This window comes from Microtus ochrogaster, chromosome 4, assembly GCF_000317375.1.
Source record: "Microtus ochrogaster isolate Prairie Vole_2 chromosome 4, MicOch1.0, whole genome shotgun sequence".
NCBI classification, from domain to species: Eukaryota; Metazoa; Chordata; class Mammalia; order Rodentia; family Cricetidae; genus Microtus; species Microtus ochrogaster.
In genome coordinates this window covers 38,142,543-38,158,741 of record NC_022011.1, presented here as the reverse complement: position 1 = coordinate 38,158,741, position 16,199 = coordinate 38,142,543, and the positions used below count along the sequence as shown (strand labels likewise).

The 16,199-nt window shown below is 44.1% G+C and overlaps 1 protein-coding gene across 4 annotated transcripts in view; it reads left to right on the top strand.

Annotated features, from left to right (window-relative positions):
• Positions 1 to 16,199, top strand: part of Dennd1a (DENN domain containing 1A) — a 536,773-nt gene that overhangs the window by 474,102 nt on the left and 46,472 nt on the right. For all 4 annotated transcript variants that reach the window (XM_026778778.1, XM_026778777.1, XM_013345984.2 and 1 more), the window contains 2 exons: positions 558 to 614; positions 8,397 to 8,528. In XM_026778778.1, coding sequence (XP_026634579.1) covers positions 558 to 614; positions 8,397 to 8,528 — 189 coding nt within the window. The remainder of the gene's footprint in view (positions 1 to 557; positions 615 to 8,396; positions 8,529 to 16,199) is intronic.

Here is a 16,199-nt window from a genome sequence, read left to right as displayed (position 1 = left end):
TTCTTGTACTTAAACTCTGGTTACTATAGTGGATGGGTGGCCGCCAGCAAAAATACACAAATCAAAACTGGCAGAAAGTGGAGGCCAGGGTGTCCACCAAAATGAAATTTAGGAAATGGCACTATAAAAACCTGGCAGCTGCTGTCGTGTTTCAACCCTTCAGCCTGGAGAGCCTGCTCCTGAGGCCCTGCCCTGGTAAGGTATGGTGGGTGTTCTGAGTCTTGTGGCAGGTAAAGCTGCTGTTCTTTTACTGGTACCTGTCACCACGCTGCCAAGGTAAATAATTATGGAGAGCACAAGAAAGGCCTAGAAGGAAAAGAAGAAAAAATTCTCTGCTGTCAAAATGCAAAAATGGAATCTCTGCAGCGCCTTTAAGGGATTTTTTTTTAACCTTTTACCTTTGTATTTGTTTTCACAGCCATTATATTTTCAACTTGATGATCCCATTTTTCCTTTTTTTAGTAATCAGAGAAGGTGGTTCATGGTGGACGGAAATCAAGCATAGACCCTGCTGGAAACAGAAAAGGAATCTTAACTTAAATTAATTTTTCATGCAGGCAAAAGATCATGCAAAAATGGGAATAAAAGAGGTGAAAAACCGCTTGAAGCAAAAGGTACTTGAAGTTCTTATTCAAAATGTATAAGCACCGTGTATGAAATGCGTGGCCACAAAAAAGTAGGATGTGATCAATAGAGGGTTGTTTGATACAGTGTTGTTAGCACACTTCAAAATGCATTACCAGCTGTCCGGGAGTTTCACACTGTTATAAATATTCACAGACAAAAAACTGTCTCCAAATAACATTAAGACTCTTTGTGGTCTTAAACACACAAAGGCGAGCAAGTTCAGAGTTACCACTGTCCCCTGCCCTGCCCCACCAGGCCTGGGGTTTGCAGGTGTCCTCCCCACCACCACCCTCTGCCATAAGTCTTGGCATAACCTAAACCATAAAAACATGTCCAGAGAAAGGACCCCTCTGGTCCTGGCACACACATGGTCCCTACACAAACATGCACAAAGAGTGAGCAGGAAGGGAATGTTGTAGTTCTCCCACCACACTGTACCGAATGAGAGTAGCCTAGCCTATGTTTAAGGCAGTCAGGCAAACAGAGGCTCTGTGGTCCATCCGAAAAATTGTATAAAGTCACTGTGCCTAAAATTTCCCCAACCTGAGTCTACAGGGAGTACAGCAAGGTGACCAGAGCAGGGACCTTTTTGGTACTGTTGCAATATGACCTCTGATACTGTGATTGTCACTCTTTGTTAAAAGATGGGCCAGGCTAGGAGCTGTCACCCCGAATTCACAAAGCTGTGACTGAAGTAATTGCCCAAGGCCACAGTGTGTGAGCCCAGCAGAAATAGGATTAGATCTCAGCTCTGATGGCCTCCACTGTCAGAATACTGCCATTCTTTACTGCCCAGTGCCCTCCCAAAGTGTTTTCTTTGGTGAAAGATGTCTGAAGTCATTTTACCCACATCCCTAAATGTGCGATTATCTTGGCATTTTGTTTTGATTTTAATTGAAAGTAGTTTCAACTTTATAACATCAGAAAAAAAATCCTCATTAACTTGAAATGGGTCGAAGGAATTGATTCTTTTCTTTTAATTGGAAAATAATTTGCTCTGACTAAGCATTTAAATTCCTAGCTTCTCTGACAGTGAATTCTTAACAGCTGAGGTTCTCATCCTGTGATCTAAACCCTGTAACACAAATTCACACAGCCCCATGTTTGTCTGTTCATCCTGCAGACACTAGCAGCTGTGATTCTTTTGCTGGTTGTTATTTGAGTCACTAGTCATACCTTTTCATCTTCTGTCCCAGTCATGTGGACCTGAATTAGATGTGTCCAGGAGGGAGCTTTTCCCTCCCCAGTGTCTAGATTGTAGGCTGTGGTTGGTTAGTATATTTTCTGAAATAGGAAAGGCATGGTTTCCCCCTCAGGCGCCAGACAAATGGCCTCATGGGTCTCATTGCTTCTGCTGACCATGAAGCCAGGGACACAGGGACTGCCCTTCACAGTCTTTCCCACCACTCATGTGTCCGCAGCAGCCAGCAGAGCCCAGCTTCTCTCATGTATTTACCCAAAGGCTCATTTACACAGTCTAGATCATGTTCCTTCCACACTCCACCTTTTCCTTCCTTCGCAGACTCTAAAGCCAATTTTTGCCCCTCCCCTTCTCTCTCCCCAGCCCACGCCAGTCTCTTCAAGAATAGCTTCAGGAGATAACGTTCTGTAGAGGGTGTCAGCGCACCTCAGGTGACACACATGGTAAAGGCATTTTATAGAAATGTGGCTTGTCACCACTGGACTGTTGACAGATCTATTAGTGCACCCTTTTCAATTTTCACTTCCCCTTCTCTCTTACAGATTTCCTCAGACTTGATATTTTACAGTTGTTCTTGGAAGAGCTGTTTTGTAATTGAAACCCCAGTATTGTTCAGTATATATAGGCACCTAGTCTCTGGTGATCTCTAGCTCTTTTTCTTGAGCTAATTTAGGATATGGCTTCCCCTGACCTATCTCACTGTAGTGGAAAATATTTCCTTGACTTTTTTCTCCCCCTTCCACCCACCCCTTCCACACTACATGGAACCTGTCGCTATGGCTCCCTGGATGCACCTAACACAGATATCGCAAGTTTGGTTTCTGCTATGAAATTGAGGCAGTTGCCAGCAAAGACCTAATTTTCCAACATGCTGGGTTGCCACCTTGCCCTCCTCAAACTCAGCATAGCAATGGTGACCTTGCACATATAATCAAGAACCCAAGCTTGCCCTCTTTGCTCTTGCCTTGGGTTTGAATTGCAAATAGAGAATGTGAGGCTGACCTGAGGAGAGGTCACCACGGTGTGTGGAGGGTCCATCATCTCTAATGCGACTGAGCAGGTCCCCTTTCCCATCCCTTGTTCATTTGTGCTATAGATTTTTCAAAGCCTCTGAAACAGCTTTCAGGGTAACTGTGACCAGTGACAAGTGATTGTTCATAGATCCTATAGTGTGGCTTTATTCCACATCTGCTCTGCTTCCCCAGGGACAAAAAAAAAAAAAAAGAAAAGAAAAAAAGAAAAGAAAAGAAAAAAAAGATGGAGAACATATTTCTCTGGATAAACAGAACAAAGTGGCCAAGTTCTGCTGTAGACTGGTCTCCTTTGAAGTCCTACCTGCTAAGAGATAGGAAGCAGAAAAGACAGAGATTTAAGCCATGGCTTCCTAAGGGGACCAGTGGCACTTCCCTGGGGGTATGTCCTCACCTGCAGAAGAACATCAACAAGTTGCATTGCTTCCCTGGTCCAGGCTGTCTAGAGAATGCCGCTCAAAATCCAGTTGCTGCACCCACACCCTCTTCATCTGTTGGTACCGCTAAGACACACACAGAAGAAAATATTAAAGAAAATACTAAAGAATAAAATCTGTAATTTTTTAATATTGAAATGCTTTAGCCAAATGGGCCCATTTCATAGCCATTTGGAAAGTTTCTAGATCTAAACAACAAATTGAGCTTGCTTAGTATCACTGTGACTGAGAGGAACAAACCCATAGTTGGCTTGAGTTTCTAGGCAAACACTTGGAAGCACACTGAAGGCGTGAGCAGGCATGTGGGGAGTGAGAAGAACAGGTAGACTCTTGCAGAACAGACACTTTCACACCTTATCACACAACTGTCAGCTCCCTGTCTGTAGACACATTAAAATATGCTGCAGCCTCGATCACTGAGACTCCAATTTGGCTACTAGTTTGATATCAATATTCATATTTTAATTTACATTTTCTGTTATGGGAAGTAGGCTAGGAAAAGGCAGGAACACAATTCTCAAAGAGGAGAATGTTTCTTGCATAGGCCACCCCTCCCGCTTTCCCCCAGTGGCCTGTCTTGGAGATATGGCATTTGGGCTTCTGAAGCCTACCAGAAGATTCAGTCTGATTGTGTAGGATATTAACTGTGTGGCCCTGAGGGCATTACCAGCCCTCTCTCTTTTCCTCGTCCATTAACTAGGGACCATCTTAGAAGAGGCAACATGTTTTTTTTTGTTTTTTTTTTTTTTGGTTTTTCGAAACAGGGTTTCTCTGTGGCTTTGGAGCCTGTCCTGGAACTCACTCTGTAGACCAGACTGGTCTCGAACTCACAGAGATCCGCCTGCCTCAGCCTCCCGAGTGCTGGGATTAAAGGCGTGCGCCACCATCGCCCGGCCAAGAGGCAACATGTTAACAGTAGAACTTAACAGCAATTCCATGAGTGGGAGTGCATTATCTCCATTTTTTGGCCTCATACCTAGAATACACAGTCTGCCCAAATAGCCATGTGTGCACACACTGAGAGATGGCTGCCGTGAGACCACCTCCCTTTAAACTGCTTACATAGCCACAAGAGGAATCTTTCCAGACATGGCTGACACAGCTACATTTTTTTGATTAAAGCCACCCTGTCCTTGCCGACCTCTGCCTGCCCAGCAGAGAGGGATGTTCTAGCTCTTCGGTGAGTGCTGGACCCTACTCCCAACTCTAGGTGTGAATGCCTGGCCTGGCCTTGCTTCTCTGCCTCAGGAAACCTGTCCCCAGCTCCTGCAAAGGCCTTAATGGCCCACTCTGTTCCCCTGTTGAGGCAGTGCTCACCAGGCCCCTGCCTGTTAGCTGATGCTCATCCATAGAGGAGGGCCGTGTGCTAGGCCTATCTTCCCCACAGAGAGGTAGGGAGCTCTGGGAAGGTGATAGGAATAGAATTCTCCTCAGCTTCCTGTGCTCTGCCTAGTGATGGGCTTAGTGGAGCTCTCCCTGCCCGTAGCCTCGAGGCTCCTGGAAAGAATTGGTTACCCAGTGGTAGCCCCTGAGTTGTAGCTCTGTCTTCCTCCTGTGTGAACCTTCAGGAAGGAGTTGGCCCACCCCACCCCTGCATTCCATTATTTCCCTTTTTAAAAATGACATTTAGAAGGTCAAGTTTTTTTTCCATTTGCCAACAAAATGCATGCTTATTGGGAATTCAACAAGTCAAGAGAGAAATAACATCCCTTCCAACTGCATTTTCTTGTGGTGTGCACTGAACATGCCCCTCCTTCTAAAAAGATTCTTCTATGTGTTCTTGTTTTAAATAGCCCATACATTTTATTGACTGGGCATGTATACACACGCAGTCACACAACACATGCATGCAAACACACACACTACACATATGCATGCACATTGTACACACACACTCTTTAATTCTGTTATTGGACACCTGAGTTAACTTCTAAGTTTCTTCATTCAAAAACATTTCTAGAAATAGAATTAGTGGGCCACAGGGCACTCACATCTTACAGCATTTTTATGTAAACTTGTAGTTTGTCTTCCTCTCAGAAGGGTGTCAGGGTACCCATATCCCAATCCCTTAGCTGACATCAGTTATTTCTTTGGCCATAGTTTCTTTAATCAAGCAATGCAGACTTGTTCCTCTGGCTCCTACTCACACAATATGTCTACTATTCAATGGAAAAGAGGATACTCACTGTTTTCATTGCTCTCTTGACCCGTGCTCCTCCCACTCTGCTCCCTGTAGCATCCTCAGAGGAAGCAGTTGTCCTTCCCCAGATGGAGGAAATAGTGAAGAAGCTAATGAAAAAGTACAGAAACCCAGGCTTTTCTGGATGTTCTAACTAAACAAGATGTGGCTTGCAGGCACATTTACCTTTCAGATGCTAGCTCAACTTAACAGAAATTTGTCGGGGAGCTGTCCTAGAACACCCAGATCCCAGGGAACTCCCAGTCTGGAGAGTCCCACAGTAGATAGCATAGGACATGGCAGCCTGTGAGCAGTTTAGCCAGGAGGAAGAGAAAGCCATATCTGATGGCCCAGCATCACAAGCCCGTATTTTAGGGTCCTCCACTTTGTCTCTGTGATCTAGAAGAGGTTTTCCTGTCTAAATCCCATTGCTTCATCATAAAGAAAAGATAATCCTATGTACTTCATGAACATCATTAAAATGGAAGTCAGTGATCTAGAAGAGTAGCCACCAGGGTTAGGTGCCCCACACAGGGAAGGGAGTTTTGTGTCCTGTGCACTGTGGTCTCTCAAAGCCTCCTTCTAGCTCATCTCATTTAAAGCATCTTCCACAAACCTCTACCAAACAACTAAGAACCTCCCTGTTGTAAAAACAAAGAAACTGTTGCAGAGGTTGAATGAATCTGAAAGATTAGGGAAGCTAATTGGTGGAACAAACAGATAAAGTTAGAAGATAGCAGGTTTTACTTGACACTTAAACTAAGACACTTTCCCCCCAAACTATCATGTTTTCTTTTAAAGATATTTTATAGTTTCCTAGCTAATACATTTTCCTACCATGTGACCTTGTAGCTCCATTTCTTTTAAACCTCACACACACACACACACACACACACACACACACACACACACACACACACACAGAGAGAGAGAGGAACACACGATATGATGGGGTATTTTCCTGGACCAAAAATGGATTTGTCCAGGTTTGGCCTCATTCGCCCTGTATTAATCCCCTAGATGCACCCACACACTCCCAAAATGCCCCTTTTGCCCTTTTGTTGCTCTCTGACGTGGAAGGAACCCCTCCCCTGCTTTGTTCCCTTTGACCCCGGCACCTTAGGGCAGCCCCTTTCCAAACAATCCATTTCTAATTGGCTGTCGGCAGCCCCTTTCATCACTGAGCCTTAGCTTAGCTGAGACTGGCCAATCCACTGTGGGCCACGTGACCCAAGCCCTGTTTGTAAGGTCAAAAGGTCATCACCTTCCTGCATCCCTGACTAAGCAGAGGGCTGCGGAAAAGCAGCTAATTCCTTAGGAAAGGAAACAGGAGGCTGGTAGTTGATGTATAAGACTGTTCACACACACACACACACATGTATACACACATGTATAGAAGCTATCTGTTTCATTCCAATTGTCTATTGGGTAGCTAAAAAGTTCTAGGCATTTATATTACCTATCCCCTTTCATCCCTAGCTCCTATACCCTCATTTATGGATAAGGAAACTGAGGCTCAGAAGTGTTACCTTTGTTTCCTCTTTAAAACATAATTATCCTGAGTAACCACTTTCCTTCTGACTCATGATTTTCTAGGTTCAGTTAAAAAAGAGTGACCAATGATCAGCAATCTCTTATATGCAGAATTTGAGGAATATTCTGTTGACCAAAGCATACAATTGTTTCTACAATGTAAAGAATTGGATGTTCTTTAATTCAGCCTGTGAATTATTTTTAGATGGTGAAAAAAATTATTTGAATGTTATTTATTTGTACCTTTATTTTCTGGCTTGTCCTAAGTAACTTTCTTGACCTCGGTAAAACCCATAATGCTTATTGCAGAAGGGGAGCACATCCAAGTTTTGACTGGCAGCTGCAGCCAAAGAAGCCTTGGATCACACTAGTGCTCCCTGACAGCCCCAACCAAAAAGCTGTGGTCTACCCTTGTCCTTACCATTTGACTTCATTCCACAGACACACAAATGAAATATAAATGTTTAGGTTTTAAAAGCTTTCCTTCCTGCTGTAGATACTCTACAGGTCAGGGAGACCCTTAGGTCCTTCCGGAAATACAAGGAGGAGGAGGAAGGCAGCAATGTGGTCTGTAGCACCCATCAGTAAGCGGAGAAAAAGTCCACAGTTGCAAATAATCAAAGTAGTGCAAATTAAAACAACAATGAGGTCTAATTTTTCACCTATTAAATTAGCAATCCATTTTTAAATGATAAGGCTAACAAGTACTGTGAAGCTGATAATACACCCATTTCAGGGAGTTGCTGTAAATTGGAAAGCAGTTTAGTAGAATGAATAAAAAGCCTTAAAAAGTGTTTATATGTTTGACCTCATGCTTTCATTCCTAGGGATTTCCACAGAAGCAGTAATTCAGAGGGAAAGAACATTTTATTGCTAGCATTTAGAAAGGAGAAATAAAAAAGAAACAAACACCCAATAGTTGTGGGATGAGTTATTAAATCATTAAATGTCTGATCAGTGAAAATATTGTGCATCCATTGAAATTATTATTATAATGGCTTTGAAGCACCATGGTAATGCTTATATTAGAGAAAAAATAGGATATAAAATTATGCATGAGCTGTGATTACAAGTAATTTTTAAGTATCTGCATATAGACAAAGTGAACATGTAAAAATGAAAATAGCCATGGAAGAATATAGAATGAAATACTTTTTTTTCACCTCTGTGAGTTATTATGTTTATAGTTTCATGTGGATGATTTTGGCTGCTTTGGTGCAGCAAAGTCAAAGGGCCAAGTTAGTGTCTATTTCCTCCACCTCTCCCATGGGTCAGGCTTAGAAAACCTGGAGGGAGTTCTTAGCAGGCCTCATGGCTTGTGGGGATGAGGTAAGAGGACAGAGGGCCAGGACCCCAGTGCCAACCCCAGACCTTTCTTCTCCCTGCAGGACATCTCCGAGAATGGCTGTGTCTCCTCTGCAGAAGAGTCCCTGCCAAAGACCCTGCCGTCCACACTGGAAGAGGCCAAGGACCCCAGACTTCGAGAAGACCGGAGGCCTATCACAGTCCACTTCGGGCAGGTATGTGCTGTGCACTTCCAGGGGGCTGGTTTGAGTTTTTGGTTTTGTCAAAAGCTGAAGCATGAGCAGCCATGGGTTCACACTGCAGCTCTCCTTCAGCAAAGCAACACCATGCTTTATGTACCATCAAGTGTTTGACACAAACATATTTTGTGGTGGGGACAGCATGGCATTGGTCATCACTAGCTCCACTGTTAAATAGAGTCATTAAATGACCTGCTGCCTCCCCCACTCTGAGGCACTGCATTTAAGGTGCCTGTTAGCTAAGCATCTCATTAGAACACTTTGGCATCCCAGACCCTTCTTTGCACCTTCAAATAAAAGGCAACAAGCAAAGGCTTAAAAAAATCAATTAGGAGTTCTTTATTAATGTACTTCCTGAAAATCAATATTGGGAGTTGTGCTTCTTGGAGTAAACATCCTTGCTGTGGGTCTAGAGAGCCAACTGTGTACCCAACTGCTTACAAGGGTGCTAGCACTTAAAAAATTGTCTATTCATTTGATTTTATTTCTTTCCTCTTAAGTAATACACTCTTCACAGAAATTGAAATTTTCATCCATTTCCTACCTGTGGTTCTCGTTTCAATTAAAAAGATAATGTTCCCTTCCCTACTTCTCTTCAATCAACTGCTCTACTTATCAAAGATTATGTGTGCTGTATGTGGTTTAGTTTGGTGCTTTTTGGTTTGATTTGGTATCTGAAACATGGCTCTGTTAGCAAGGTATGGTTATAACAAGAGTTTGCAATGTTTCTTGTTGCTGCTGTTTGTTTATCTGATTGATTGATTTTCTGGTGCTGGGACTGTAACCAAGGACCTAGTACTCTTGCTCAGCCAGTACTGTCGTACTGCTAAGCTTAAGTCACCTGATCCTTTAGCCATTCCCTAGATGAGGTATGATAAAGCTAGTCTTTTGACTTTTATTTACTGTAAGTAGGATTGCTAGTTCACCTCAGAAAGGGCCCAGAATCCTGCATTTAAACATTTCTTGTTTTGAGAGACATTTATTAAGTGCTGCTTTTAGTGTGTACCAGTCATTGAACTATTTAAAAATAAAGAGAACCAGACCCTTGAGATGGCTTAGCAGCCAAACCTGGCAATTTAAGTTCAGTCCCCAGCTACTGTGTGGTAGAAGAAAACCGAGTCTCTCTCCCAATTTGTCGTCTGACCTTCACATGTGGGCCATTGCATGCACACATCCCACATATGTAAGCAAACACACATAGAAAAAATAAGTAACGGTATAAAAAAGGGGAAAGAGAACCAGCAAGCCTGTCACTGTGGGTCATTGTTATAAAGCACAGCTGGCTGAAGCATGAAAATCATCCTTTTCTAATCAGTCTTTTCGGGTACTATGCCCACACCTCATTAATTGGGGAAATCCATCCCTTTTCTACTTCCACACTTAAAGCGGCTATTCTAGCAACTGACAGGTACTGTAAAGCAGTACATTAACCAGCGTTCTCTCTGTCCGCACCCTGAAACCCTGCCTCCTGTGGGGCTCAGGGTCCGTTGGAGCAATTCTTAGCCCAGTTGCTGGCTATGTTTGCTGAAAGCACAGCTCTGGTTGTCACCAGAGTCAGCTTCCTGCTTCCCTTTGTCCTCATTCCTGCACATGTGAACCTGCCCATGAAAGGAGCCCTTGCTGGAGTCGGGAGCCCTTTGCAGAGAAAGAGGGGCGGGGGAGAGGGATTTCATGGTGTTAAACATTCCATTTTCAAAACACACAGAAAAGGAGGTCCTATTTGAAACAGAGAGACCTTCTTTCTATTTTAGCAAGAAGTAGAGAGAGGCTTTAATGTCATTTCCAGCTAAATGTAAGAATAAGAGTGTGTGTGCTCACACGGGAGGGGAATAAACAATTAAAAAAGCCACCCCAAACTGTTGAAATAAGAACTGTCTGTGCCTTCACAGGTCTGCACACTGAGGAGCATGAAAGTGGCTTTCCCCATTTGTCACTTCCCTCATGTGGCTGCCAGCATTATGCAAGTGTTCAGGAAGGCAGGATTTTTTTTTTAATGCATGCATGCGGATTAAGGTCAAGCCCCTAGTATCAGCCATGCAGTGGGCTCTCCCTTCCAGCTGCAGCCGCAGAGCTTACCCACAGCCGCGAGATGCCTTAATTGAGACGTGCTGTCAAAGTGACAAACACATTTGCATACAGTCTACACTCTATTTATTTTCTCTGGAAAGGTCTACAGTCTGCTGTTGGTTGAACATTCTTAATCAGTTTGCTGTAAGTAAACTGCCAGCTAGCTCACTTGTGTCAGCCCCTTCTTCATTAGGTGACAGATTAGCTGGGGTGGGGGTGGGAGGCACAGAAACCCCAATCCCCCCCCCTTTTTAACTCTTTCCAGCTTTGCCCCTTGGTGGGTTGTCCTTCAGTCCTTCCTTAGGACCTTCTTTGATGGTCCATTGGTCACAGGAGTGCAGTTCCTTCTGGGCAGCCTGAGTTTTAAGAGTTCTTTCTTCCAGTTATAAAATGTTTGCTACTTTCTTTTGTATTTTCTGTACTTGGCATTGTTCTCTAAACAGTTTGAACTGGTGTGCATCCAAACTGTAGCCTCACTCATGGCATCTGGAAAGTCCCAGATTCTAGTCCTTGTCCAGTTTCTTTTCTAATCTATAACAAAGTTTAAGTGTCTGTGGTGTAAATTCTCTTCTTAAGGGAGAAAAACAGACTTCATGGTATCTTATACAAAGGAAGGGACCATTGACCTTGTTTTGTGGATCAAGATCGAAAATGCCTGATCAAATACCTGAAAGGACCTGCCCAGGCCCACGTCCCCAGTCCAGACAGTCTGACTCAGACCCAGCCAGATAGTGCCTGCTAACCTTCTAATTCTCCTCACCTCTCATATTCCTGTAGATTTTTTTCAAGTCCTCTTAGCTGGAACTAGGCTTAGTAATACACGTCTGTAATCTGGGTCTTGGGAAGCTGAGGCAGGAAGTGCATAGGTTTGAAGCCAGTCTGGGATAATTATGACACTCTGTCTCAAAAATAAATAAGGTGAAACAAAATAGAACAAGGAAAAAGTTCACTTAGCTGGCCTGTGAAAACCAGAACTGTTGGAATGGCTACATTAACCCTTCTACCTCACAACACTAGCTCTGCTGCCTAAGCAGGACGGCCCCCTTGAACTCATCCTACAGGGTGACAGCAAGAGGCCCTGTACAATGCCCTCAACGGTGGTACAGCAGCTGCCACGAGACAAACAGTGCCAAGAGTGGCTATTGTCTATTGTCAGGGAGAAAAGATAGTTTCTTATCCACTGTTCTCTTCAAGAGTGGGACTATGTTTCTATTTACATAAAAGCAACCAGCCTCCATCCTTGTAGGACATAATGATAGAGACGAGCCTATAATGAACAGGAAAAAAGAGGTCATGTATGTGCATGTATGTGTGTGCGTGTGTGTGTGTGTGTGTGTGTGTGTGTGTGTGTAGGTGGGCAGGTCAGCAGACCTCTAGCACTAATCAGTTTGCTCCTTCTACCCTGTGGTCCTAGAGATCAAACAAGTCATCAGGCTAGACAGCAAGCACCTTTACATACTGAACCATTTTACCAACCCCTAAAATGCACACCTTTTAAATAGAGACTAAAGCTAGGCAAGATGTTACACCCCCATAATCCCAGCACTTGAGAGGGGATAGAAGCAGAAAGATCAAAAGTTCAAGTCCAGCCTAGGCTACATGGGATGCTGACAATAAATAAATAAATGCTGGGTGGTGGTGGCGCACGCCTTTAATCCCAGCTCTCGGCAAGCAGGTAGATCTCTGTGAGGAGGGAGAGAGAGAGGGAGGAAGGAGAAGGGAAGGAGAGAGAGAGAGAGAGAGAGAGAGAGAGAGAGAGAGAGAGAGAGAGAGAGGAGAGAGAGGGAGAGAGAAAGAAAGCTGGTCAGTGGTGGCACACACCTTTAATCCTAGCATTCAGGAAGCAGGTGGATCTCTGTGAGTTTGAGACCAGCCTGGTCTGTAGAGCCAGTTCCAGGACAGCCAGCACTGTTACACAGAGAAACCCTGTCTCAAAAAACAAAACAAAACAAATTTTAAAAAGAGAAAGAAAGAAAGAAAAGGAGAAAGGAAAAGAAAAGAAAGAGTGAGTAAAGGGAGTATATTATTACCTAAGCCCTGAGGCTAAATGGTTGCTAAACAAGCTTCAGAGTTTAAAGGACTAAGTTACCCCTCACAGGATAAGTAGATAGTGACAGAACTGCCCAAACACCTAGCAAGGAGGAACTATGGGCCTGGAAGGGAGGATAGGGCATGTCTATGCCCTTTCCTAGGACAAACTCTTCTCCCAAGACAGGGGTGAGAAGGCAGAGAAGACAGGCTCTTCTGGGATGGGAAGTGGGAATTCTTTCCCGTCCCTGTCTTAAGAAAGACAGCAGAGTAGGAACACCCACAGTAACACCACCATGCTATGACCCTCTCCCTTAGCAGGAGTCAGCAGAGGCAGCTCCTACACACACACACACACACACACACACACACACACACACACACACACACACACCTCCTATAGAAACATTAACCTGTAGCTACTCAAACGGTCAAGTCTCTGGTCTCTGGGTACCTTGAATATCTGTGTCCACTAAAATGAGTTGTAACCATCAGCTGGTAAGGAAACCAGTTTGGCTGTGCTCATGTCTGCTCTTGAACCAGTAGCAACACCTCTGCTTAGCTATGCACAACCCTTCCTCCATCCCTACTAGAGAACTAGACAATGCTTGCTGGTAGCTCTGAGTGCAAGCTGCCAAGGCGCATTGAGAAAGAAGTGGGAAGACCAGTCCTCAGACCTTCCAGACTTGCTTCATATTTCCCACAATTCATTGATCTGCAAACTGAGTAATTGCTTGTTTTCCAATATGCAGATTCCAAAAAATACATCTTGAAATGCTCCTCTCTTCTCATTCCATTTGAACAAAGGATTATGAGCTTTTTCAATGTAAAATTTAAAAAGCCATTTTGGGGCTAAGGTTAAAAGCACTGGCTGAGTTTTCTCAAGGATCTGAGTTCAATTCCCAGCACCTACATGGAGGCTCACAACTACCTATACCTCCAGTTCCAGAGGACCCAACTCCCATTTCTGGCCTCCATGGGTATCAGGCATACACTTGATATGTAGACATGCATACAAGCAAAAAACCCATACATAGAAAATCGTTTCAATTTTGTTTTGTATTGTCTTTTGATAGAATATGTAGTCTTGACTATCCTGGAGTTTTCCTTGCTGCATAGACCAGGCTGGCCTTGAACTCATTGAGATCCTCATACCTCTGCCTGGGTTCAAAGGCATGGACCACCATGCCCATCCCTTAACAAACATTTTTTAAAAGCTATTTAAGCCAGAATTCCAATCAAACACCATGGTAGCTATCTGGTGACCTGTGTCAGTCTCATGCTGAACTGAAAACACTACCAAGTCGCAAATTCCCCCAACACCCTAGGCTCTGACTGTACTGACAAGTTCCTTCTGCCCATTAAGCTTGGAAGTCCCACATCATTCCCTGCAATTGAGCCATTCCTCACACACACATGTCCAGAGGTGTCCCATGTTCTCCTGACACCTCAGACCCCCAATTCGAACATACACTTCCTGCCAGACTTGTGCATCCTCCTTTCCCACCTCAGAACCTGAGTGACACACCAACCCTGAACATTCCTCAGTCCCCCCCTCCCCATCCCCTTTCTCACAGCCTTGATACCAGGCCAAATGACCGCTCGAGTAACAGACCTCCTGATTCACATTCTACTGCAATACCCACGTGGCCTTGCAGACAGTCATTTCACTGCCCTATCCTAGTCTCCTCTTAATGATTCCACCTTCCCCTTGACCTGACCCAGGAGGTCCTTTACCTCCGGGTGTTCAAACCCAGAGCTGGTCCCTTTATAAGTCTCCCAGCTTCTCTGTACTCTGCACATGCCATTCTCTCACACAGCCTTGTGGTCATTCCCCATGAGAACATGAGCCTCTGGAAAGTTCTCAGTCTCCAACAGGGCCTGACATGGAACAAGCAGTCTGTAAACATGCAGAGGTTTTATTATTGCTGTAGCTATTTAAACTGTACCATAATTCATTGGCTACTGTTTGACTTCCCCATATGTACAGCGAGTTATTTGGTTTCATTTTTCAGTTACTATACTTACAATTTTGTTCATTTGAAGAAACAGTGAATATCCCATTAGTGCTCAAAAACTATTTGCAAATTCGTTTTCCATGAACAGGGATTTGTTTCCAAGTTAAGGTGGCTTTGAGTGGTAAGAACTTGGATCCTGTCATGTTGTACTGTTTGTGTCTTTATGAGGGCCTAAGATCAATCATGAATGCCCTTTCTCTGCACCCCAAGGCCACATAAACCTACGTGAGAGAGGAAGGGGAGAGCCGGAAGAGGGAGAGGCTCCCATCTCTGAGCTATGTGGCATGCAAACCACAGATAGCAGACCTGCAGTCCCAGCACTTGGGAGACTGGGACAGGAAGGCTACTACACATTTGAAGCCAGTCTAGGCCGCATAGGAAGACTGTCTTAAAAACTACATATCTGGAGGTTGGGGGTTAGCTCAGTTTGCTGGTCGCGCAAAGGCAGTGTCCTGAACTTGATCCCCAATGCCCTTGTAAAAAGCTGGTAAGCCCAGGGTTGGGTGGGGCCCATTCATGGGTAGGGCCCAAACTTCCCAGTCAGCCAGTCCAGCCAAAAATTCCAGCTCCACATTGACTGGGAGACCTTGCCTCAAAATACAAAGTAGAGAGTAATTGAGGGAGATAGCAGACATTGACTTCTGGCCCCCACGTATGGACAGGCAGATGTATACATCTATACACGTGATTGTGCATGTATTAACACACACACACACACACACGCTCTAATCAATCGTACTAATAAAAAGAGCTCAGATTATGAAAACTCAGGCTGAGTTGGGAAATCAGTGGATTTCTATTGTAGCCTTCAACGTGGCCTCCTTGAGAAGTGCCCCTTTCATTTCTGGAGCTAAAGGTACTAAAGAGCTCAGCAGCGTGGGCAGAGCTTCTAGTGTACTATGGAAACAGTCATTAAGACTGCCTCAGGCTGGTTTCCTTTGCTTTATGTTTAAAAACCATCTATTATATGATAATTGTCTTTCTGGGTCTGGGTTACCTCACTCAATATGATGTTTTCTAGCTCCATCCATTTGCCTGCAAAATTCAAGATATCATTATTCTTTTTCTTCTGTGTAGTACTCCATTGTGTAAATGTACCACATTTTTCTTATCTGTTCTTCAGTTGAGGGGCATTTAGGTTGTTTCCAGGTTTTGGCTATGATGCTGCTATGAAAACAAGCCTACAAATCATAATCCCAGAGAACCTAGTCAACAATGAAGACCCTAAAAGAGACATACATGGATCTAATCTACATGGCCAGTAGAAAAAGACAAGATCTCCTGAGTAAATTGGGAGCATGAGGACCTTGGGAGAAGGTTGAAGGGGAGGGTAGAGGAAGGAAGGGGAGCAGAGAAAAATGTATAGCTCAATAAAATCAATTTAAAAAAAAGAAAAAAAACCTGCCTGTTGAAATAAGAGCAGCTGGGCTGCGTCCCCCGCACCCGGCCGCCCCCACGGCTAGCTTTACCCGAAATAATTACACGGAAACTGTATTCTTTTAATCACTGCCTGACCCATTAGTTTCAGCCTCTT